Source organism: Wasmannia auropunctata, unplaced genomic scaffold (assembly GCF_000956235.1).
Source record: "Wasmannia auropunctata unplaced genomic scaffold, wasmannia.A_1.0 LD334508.1, whole genome shotgun sequence".
In the NCBI taxonomy this organism is placed as follows: Eukaryota; Metazoa; Arthropoda; class Insecta; order Hymenoptera; family Formicidae; genus Wasmannia; species Wasmannia auropunctata.
The window spans coordinates 2,038,244-2,046,595 of NW_012028382.1; the positions used below are offsets into that span (position 1 = coordinate 2,038,244).

Below are 8,352 nucleotides of genomic sequence, written 5' to 3' on the forward strand. Positions count from 1 at the left end.
CTCAGTGCAGAGGAGTAATGCGAATCGCAGGTCACATAGATTGGACATAGAGAGGATTCTGTCCACTTTCCAGAGGCGCTGAAACCAGCCAATCGTCATCGCAGCTAAATCGCAGGCATGACCGCTCTCAGGATCCTCTCTGGTCAGACAAATCAGACACGTCGGTAAAATCACCAATCTATGTGACCCTGCGATTCAATGCTTCTCACTGTACGTAGTTCCTTTTTTGAAAACGTGGACGTGGAGCGCTGGTGTACGGAGGAGAATCGTCGGTTCACCCAAAAAGCGTTGGCCTCTCTCACGCTTCTCTCTGGTTCGGTGGAAGGTTTTTGATATCGTCGTTTAGCTTTGAGAGTTTATTATCTTTTTCCATTTAAATATTTGAACCGTTTAAAACTTCTCCGACGTGCCTGCCGTGTAATCAATCTACTTAATCCAACCTAATCGAAGAAGAATATACATGTCGATATAAACGCATGATAGTTTCGTAAAATCGCAAGTTGTCGATTTTTTAGCTTATGGTCCTTGCTATCGCCAGTAAAATGGATTTTGGTACTCTAATTTCCGTCGCGCAAAAGAACGAAACGAAGAAACAGGTTAGTCTATTTGTTGACATACATACATATATATATATTTTATTCACAATTGGCAAAAGTGTACAGTTGACGTAGACGTAGGGTACAATTCGGTTTAGGTTTAGGTTAGATACTTTTCGCCAGCACATCATTCTTCTTGAGGTGTCGTCTCTTTTTCAGCAGACCGCTAAGTGCTACCAGACAAAATTTACAGCCCCGAAGAAAGTGTCTAAACAATCTAAAGCCCTTTCTGATAATATAAAAAAATTTTTAGCTCGGAAAGAAGAAGAGGAAAGACGGAAAGCCTTGGAAGAAAAAAGGAAAAAGGAAGTAAGTTAGTAAAGAGAAAGCATATAATATAAAAAGATTATTGTGAATAATTTATTTATATTTATATCTTGCTCTTTTCGTATAATTTTCAAGTATACAAGCGCAACGACAAGACTGATATTTTGAGCTCTTGCAACACTAAGTTTTTGCCTCGATTTTTGCGTTAAATATCTTTCACTTTAATAACATTTCTTTGTTTTGCTTGTTGTTTTAATTTGTATTTTTTGAAAAAAACCTTTTATATCTAGTTATCCATATTTTCAAGAATTTCTTATGGAAACATCCTGGAGTATCACATATTTCTTAAGAAACTTGACTTTGAAAACATAAAGTATATCATATTGTTACGCTCGAGAAACATTTGTGGCACACTTTTACACATCACAGAAATAACAACTTAGTTCAGGACACTTTAGGAGCATAAGGAGTTTAATTCCCAAATCTTGTGTACGCTGAAAAATATTGATAATAACGGAAAATAATCAAATGAAGTTAACTGCTCTTAATATGTCTCACATCGAATCTATTAAACTCCATATGTCGAGTCATTAATTCTCATCAAGACGATCTTCTTTCTCTAATCTTCCTATCGTTCGCTGGACTTGACTGCAGCCAAGTTCAGCGGCGTTTACAATGAGAATTAAGATTTAAGAGTTAAGAAAATTGACCAATCACAATTGATTATTTTTCTCACATGAGGTGAATGATCAATTATGATGGATTAATTTTCTTAAATTTTGAGTCTTAAGTCTCATTGTAGACGCTACATTCAACATCGATCTGGCACAGTTGAAAGAAGTGACAGAAGAAGACTGTGAAGTGTAATATACTATATTATACTATTTATTAGGATGTTTACTATCTAAAAAAATTTAGAGAATTTGAAATTTTCAGGAAACTTCTTTTTTATCCTTAAAAATCAAGCATTTTATTGATACTCAGGAAAATGTTAGAAATTTTACTTTTAAATTTAAAAATAAGTCACTTTTTTTCTCAAAAAAGTACAGTGTTTAACACGTATCTATTATATCACGTACAAATTGTATTTGATTTTTTCCAGAATCTTTTAGCTTTACGAGATCAGAAGACTCAGAATCGAATAAACAAACACTTGAAAGTTTGTAAAGCAGCAAACAAGTCGGCGATCGAAGATGCCATTGACAGTGAAAATACAGCTATTACTATCGCAGGTACCACACAATTTGTTTAAATAATCTTATTTTTTTAATGGACAACACAAAGTCTGTTTTATGTTTTTATCCAAAAATACAAATTACATATTATTGAAAGAGGGGACAAATGTTAGTAAAATGTAAAAATAAAGTTCCAAACGAGAATACCGAGACTTTTATTTGATGATAATAAATTTGATATGAGCTTGACCAGCAAAAAAACTCCATAATGGGCAATATTTTTGCCCACAGATAATATATACGAGCAATACAATACATTATTTATCCATCATCTCAAATCAAGGCAGAACAATTTCACAGTGGATTTGCACAGCGATGGATGCTTTAAGGTCAGCCGTATAATTCTGAAGTAATCTAGATAACTCATAAGTACTAAGTCTGCTATAGCTTGGTCCTTATAATATTTGTGAATAATTTTTCAAGTAATTTAGAATCACTATTTTATTCATATTTATCATATCAATGTATGCATGTTGTTTTATTATTTATATATATTTTTTTAATAAAATCATTTTTAATGAATATTTTGATCTTCTAATATTTTATAAGTTTTGTCACAAATCTGTTGAATTATTTATACATTTTATTTTCTCATTCTATATTAAATGTTATTCGAATGAAACGAATATTAAACGATATTAAATATAATATTTGACATTAAATGTAATAATAATTGTGATGAAGAGTAAAAGATGTTATTAACATTTAGCTTAGATTACATATGGTATTACTTCATTATTTTTCTATAACAGCTGTTCTCTCAACTGCTTCTCCTTTTATTTTTTATGTTATTTATTTTAATTTATTTCTATTATTTAGTGGATACTATATTAGTATTGGCAACTCAGAAACTATTTTATCTATAAAATAATTTTTTGTGCTTGGTATTTGGAACTTTATTTTTATGTAATTGTAAAATGGTATTTGACTGAATGTGTGTGCTCGAAGTATATCTTTAAAAATATATCTTTGTAACGTATTATGATAATTGATAAATCATACATAAATTGATTGTATAAAATATTATCATTGCAGGTCCATCTCAACCTGATGAAGATGATTATGGATATGAATCCCAGACAGCTTCTGCACTGTACAATCAATTTATGAGTAAATATAACAGTTTACCTCCAGAGAAGCCCATTTTTAATACTAGCGAAGCAAGAACGGTGAAAGATATTGCAACCACAAAGGTATCTTTATAAAAAATTGAAGAAAATGTAATGAGAAATGAATGTGAATTACATAATTTATTGTGAAATCTAATTGAAATATGGATTATCCAAAAATTTGTTATCAGCACTGACTGCAGTCGCACAAAGCCACGTATCACTCCGTTTGAATTATAATATGTTTACGTAATACATTATAAGTAGAAATTTTATGTTTCAAATATTTTTTACATATATATATATATATAAAACTATTACTGTTGTGCAATATTGTTTGTTATATATGTTTATATTACTACTGCTATATTAATACTTAATATAATTTTATTATATTAATGGAAAAAAAGAAGTAGCAAATATGCGTTACCATATCACTTTATACAATTTAATGTTATTTTATATGTTTATTGTTATAGGACAGAGTAAAACAAGCTTTGAAACAGCAAGAACTCGAAGAAAGTAGCGGACATAGGAAGAAAAGGAAATCGTCCGTTTTGAATGTAAAAGAAACTGAAGTTGAGGAGAAAGTAGATAAGAACAACAAAGAAATTAATAACAAAGAAGTTAATAACAAAATTAAAGAAGATAAGGACGAAAAACCTAAAGTGAAGAGAAAATCATTGCCACCGCCTATGGGTTTTGCGGAACTTTTAAAACTTGCCGAGACAAAGCAGCATGAACCTGTAGTTATAGAAGTTAAACCAAAAGTCGAAAATGAACGACCAATGACAAAACGTCAAAAAATGGAATACTTACACGAAAAAGAGAGGAAGGAGCAACGTGAGAAGAAAGATTTAGATGTGAATAAAAAAACGAACATTACAAGTACATCCAGCAAACCTGATAAAACACAATTAAATAAGGTTCCGAAAGCTACTGAAAAATCTGTAATAACACCAAATAAAAGTATTTCCAAATCTACAGTCACTTCTAAACAAATCATTGATAAATCCGACGATAAACATAACATCGAAAAATCAAATTTGGACCAAAGCTCATCTAAGAATGAATTATTAGAAGAACGGAAAAAATTGGAAGCTGAGAGAAGACAATTGGAGGAAATGCGACGCACTATCGAAGAGGAAAAAAGAAAATTAGCACAAAGTAAAAGTAAACTGGAAGACGTAAGATCTGAACCTTCTAATAAATTAAATATTACCAAGCCTAAAACTATAAATAAACAAACATCTAAGGATATTAAGCCGCGACAATTCCCTCCTTCGGATTTAAAGTTACCAGCTCCTACCTCTTCAGCTAATACCAAGCCAAAACAATTTCCACCACCCGATGTTAGGCCCCCAAAATCTAAGGCAGTCGTCAAAAAAGCACCCAATAAAAGTAAATTTACTTTTTATTTATAAATTATGTGATACAATCAAAGAGCTTTATTAAAAGTTAGACAATAATTAATTACTTGAAATATATTTAATTTTGCAGGACGTATCTGCGATGATGAGGAAGACGATTCAGATTTGGCTGATTTTATAGACGATGGACTAGAAGAAAACGAAGAAGATTACAGTAAACATATTAGCGAAATATTTGGCTATGATAAGAATAAATATAGAAATATTGATGATGCAGATGATACTGCAATGGAAAGTAATTTTGCACAACAATTAAAGGAAGAATATATATCTTCAAAAATAGGTATTTATAATACGAGTATTTTGTAATTTGTACATATAAATAACATGAATAGCTCTTAACGTAAAATTGGACATTTGCAGGATATATGGAAGATTTAGAAGACATGCGTATGGAAGCATTAGAGAAGCAGAGAAAAGCTATTCTGAAGAAAGGGATCAAAAAATAATATAAATTACTTTAGCTTTGTATATATTTATTTCATCTTTGGACATATTGATATTTATTGGATTATATATTAATGAAAGTAAACTTACTTTTATTGGATGCTTTCTTTATGATTGTTATGATTGTTAAAACGGTCCACTTAATGCTACAAATACTTCAAAGCATTTTTTGATTGATTAATTAGTAAAGTTCTTTCTTTTGATTGCTTCAAAGTATGTAGTATCAAGTAGACCACATCCTTTAAGTTGCAAAAATGTATGTAAACACGTTAATTTTGTTTGTATATGCATTAATATAAAAAGTTTTGTTAAAAAGATTTTTTTTCTTATTTTTTTTCTAGTTTATAAAAATTATATTAATTAACATATATTTATGTGCTGAAAAAAAACTTTGATCTAACGACTGAAAAACGTTTTAGTATTAAAATATTCATGAAATTATAAGTTGGGAGTTCCAAATAGCAGTTACTTATTTTCGAATTTTAATTTCGATTTTTGGCCTGAAATATAGTATACAAAAATTAGCAAATAGCGATAAATTATCAATTTACCGTTTTTTTTCATACGGAACAAGAAAAGAGGAGACCAAATTAGAGCCGGTCACGGAAAAGTTGGTTCGATTTTAGGCTTGACTAAATTGCTTTACGGATGTATAGAGTTCCTTGGGAGAACAAATTGAGGTACATTCGTTTTTTATTTACATTTAATAATAATGTTTTTCTGTTGAGAATTATTGATTCTTCAGCATATCTGAAGTAAAACATGTAATTTAAATCATTTTATTTTACAAAAATATAAAGAAAAACATATATAAAGAGCTAAAATAATTTATAATTTTTATTATACTGACAATAAAATAATCAAAAGACCAAAAATTAAGTTAAAAATAGAAAAAGAAGAATAAAATATAGAGAATAAGAAATGTTTATTATGCGCATTAAAATAGCATGTCACAAATAAACAATATCGTAAATTATATAATTGTTACAAACTTTTGAAAGAAAACAATTTGTAAATATTTTGTAAATAAAGAAACGAAATTATAAGAAACTTTTATAATCAGTCTTAAAAGAAAATGTCAATTCGATGAAAGAGCAATAAACGAAAATTATAACAAAACATGATTATTGCGCTACATAAGTCATTATAAGCCGATAAAATCAGTATATTAAAAATACTTAGGGCTAAGAAATATGTATGAACATATATGTATTTTTATTTCTCATTTCAAAATATCGGAAATTCACTGTGTATGTACGCATCTTGTATATTTTATACATTTGATATATTGAGTAAACAGAAGCTACGTGTATCTATGGAAACCTTCATTATTCTCAAAGCACATATCACCATATTCATCATGCATAGTAAACGCGTTGAAGCCGATTTGACTTCTACTATAAGGAACGTGTTTTTCTTTAGATATCAATATAAATAAAGGAAAACATTTGTACAGATAAAACAAAATGTTGGAAGACGAGTCGCGGGAACGCCAATCCGAGTTTCGTGACGAGAAAAAACAGAAAGCAGAAAGGGATAATGACAGAGTAAACGAGAGTACCTACGATTCGAATAAATACATATCCGAAGCAAGACGCGTGCCGAATGGAACCGTGCCCATAAACATTTTACAGTTTCAGTATCCTTTTTTTATTATACAATAAAACAGTGAAGTCTCTTTTTTCTTTTCCGAGTCGCGCAAATATTATTATAACGCGCAATAATATGTTTATAATAATTTCTTTTTTTTTAGTAAAATTTTCTTGTTTCTACTGTTACAATTCAAAATTTTCAAGTATTAATTGTGTTATTTCCTAAAATCTTCGTTGTTTTTTCTTTACTCTCCCTTAATTCTTTTTTAAACATTGTTAATCCTTCTCGAATAGTAGATTTTGCAGAAATAAATTTAATAGAACAAACTTTTAGAAGTTTTCTGAAGCTTTTAAAAGGTTTAACAATAGTCTAAATAAACAGCTTGTAATTAAAAATACACATATGTTCCTTACACAATATTAGTCATTCATTTTCGTACGACTGTCAAAGATATTTTAATCTTTGCGTGATAGAACCGAATGTTGTCATCTTCGCTTCTGGTAACATTTTACATTTTTTGAATACCACGACCAGCCAGCTATGGTTTAGAAGAGGATACACGAGTGGTGGAATTGGACACATAACGGTATTTTTTATAATTATATCTGTCATAACGTATACAAGTTGTAATTGCTTGAAGAAGGTTGTATGCAAAGAATCCTGACAAAGCAACAATGCAATAAAAAAATAAAGTTCAATTTTTTCATTAGTTTTTAATAAACTTTTCTTAAAGAAAAGATAAACATTTAAACATGAAATCCATGCAGTATGATTTTTTATAATATTATTTTTCCGTTTCTCTAGAAAAATCCAATGTTTGATCATATTGCCGTTGGCGAAAATGGTATTAAACCTCCAATAATAATATATAAATGGCCTTCGATGGATATTGTGACGATTTTAGATAATGGCACGATAAAGTCCTATTGCCATTTAACATATAGGTATGTTATAAAGGATTACGATGCAAGATCGCATTTATCGTCGCATTTTAAATATTTTAAAAATTGAATTTACATATTTTACACATTCTCGCAGTGCGGATGGTTTGTTGCTAGTGTCACAAGGAGGAGAGCCAGATTATACAATTACCCTTTGGGATTGGCAAAAGTCTGAGATAGTATTAAAATGTAAATCTTACAATCGGGATGTTTACAATGTAACGATATCTCCGTTATTACCTGGATCTTTAGCGACGAGCGGCTTGGGACATATAAAATTTTGGAAAATCTCCAAAACGTTCACCGGGCTTAAATTAAAAGGCGAGATTGGTAGATTTGGCCAGACAGAGATCTCTGACATTGTGGGTGTATACATCATGCCAGATGGCAAGGTGAGCATTGCTCAAATATACTCGATGTCTTTTAATTTAAATTTACTCATAATTTTTGTTTAGAATTATATTGTTTTTAGGTTGTATCAGGCTGCGAATGGGGAAACATTTTATTGTGGGAAGAAGGCTTAATTATTTTTGAAATATGTAGGAAAAATCGGCAGCCCTGTCACGCTAAAGCAATCACACAATTTGAGTATATGAATGGAGAGCTTATATCAATTGGTAAAAGTCTTTTTCATATTCTTCTTATCTGGTTATTATGAGAATTTTTTTTTGCCAAAACATAGTTAATAATTTTAGTTAAAAAGAAATTAGAATATATATATATATATATATATA

At 29.8% G+C, this 8,352-nt stretch overlaps 2 protein-coding genes across 3 annotated transcripts; both read left to right on the plus strand.

Annotated features, from left to right (window-relative positions):
- The first annotated feature begins 267 nt into the window (after window positions 1-267).
- On the plus strand, window positions 268-5,399 carry LOC105458607 (protein SPT2 homolog). 2 transcript variants are annotated; one of them, XM_011704072.1, is made up of 7 exons: window positions 268-596; window positions 756-905; window positions 1,966-2,095; window positions 3,134-3,291; window positions 3,687-4,608; window positions 4,708-4,920; window positions 5,001-5,399. In XM_011704072.1, exons 1-7 carry the CDS (start codon window positions 519-521, stop codon window positions 5,084-5,086), a joined length of 1,737 nt encoding a protein of 578 aa, XP_011702374.1. In that variant the 5' UTR covers window positions 268-518; the 3' UTR covers window positions 5,087-5,399. The 2 variants fall into 2 exon arrangements, with proteins under 2 accessions (XP_011702374.1, XP_011702375.1); XM_011704073.1 differs by having other exon boundaries at window positions 269-596; window positions 759-905.
- A 1,042-nt stretch (window positions 5,400-6,441) lies between these two features.
- Window positions 6,442-8,232, plus strand: LOC105458608 (cilia- and flagella-associated protein 44-like). Its single transcript, XM_011704074.1, has 5 exons — window positions 6,442-6,723; window positions 7,101-7,263; window positions 7,482-7,621; window positions 7,716-8,010; window positions 8,074-8,232. Exons 1-5 carry the CDS (start codon window positions 6,551-6,553, stop codon window positions 8,140-8,142), a joined length of 840 nt encoding a protein of 279 aa, XP_011702376.1. The 5' UTR covers window positions 6,442-6,550; the 3' UTR covers window positions 8,143-8,232.
- Window positions 8,233-8,352: the final 120 nt, after the last annotated feature.

Bases quoted from the DNA above. Each gene is read 5' to 3' on its own strand.
- LOC105458608 (XM_011704074.1), top strand. From the start codon at position 6,551: ATGTTGGAAGACGAGTCGCGGGAACGCCAATCCGAGTTTCGTGACGAG. The intron at 7,264-7,481 runs GTATTTTTTATA...CCGTTTCTCTAG, and splicing joins GTGGAATTGGACACATAACG to AAAAATCCAATGTTTGATCA. The intron at 7,622-7,715 runs GTATGTTATAAA...ACATTCTCGCAG, and splicing joins TATTGCCATTTAACATATAG to TGCGGATGGTTTGTTGCTAG.
- LOC105458607 (XM_011704072.1), top strand. From the start codon at position 519: ATGGTCCTTGCTATCGCCAGTAAAATGGATTTTGGTACTCTAATTTCC. The intron at 2,096-3,133 runs GTACCACACAAT...TTATCATTGCAG, and splicing joins TACAGCTATTACTATCGCAG to GTCCATCTCAACCTGATGAA. The intron at 3,292-3,686 runs GTATCTTTATAA...TTATTGTTATAG, and splicing joins AAGATATTGCAACCACAAAG to GACAGAGTAAAACAAGCTTT.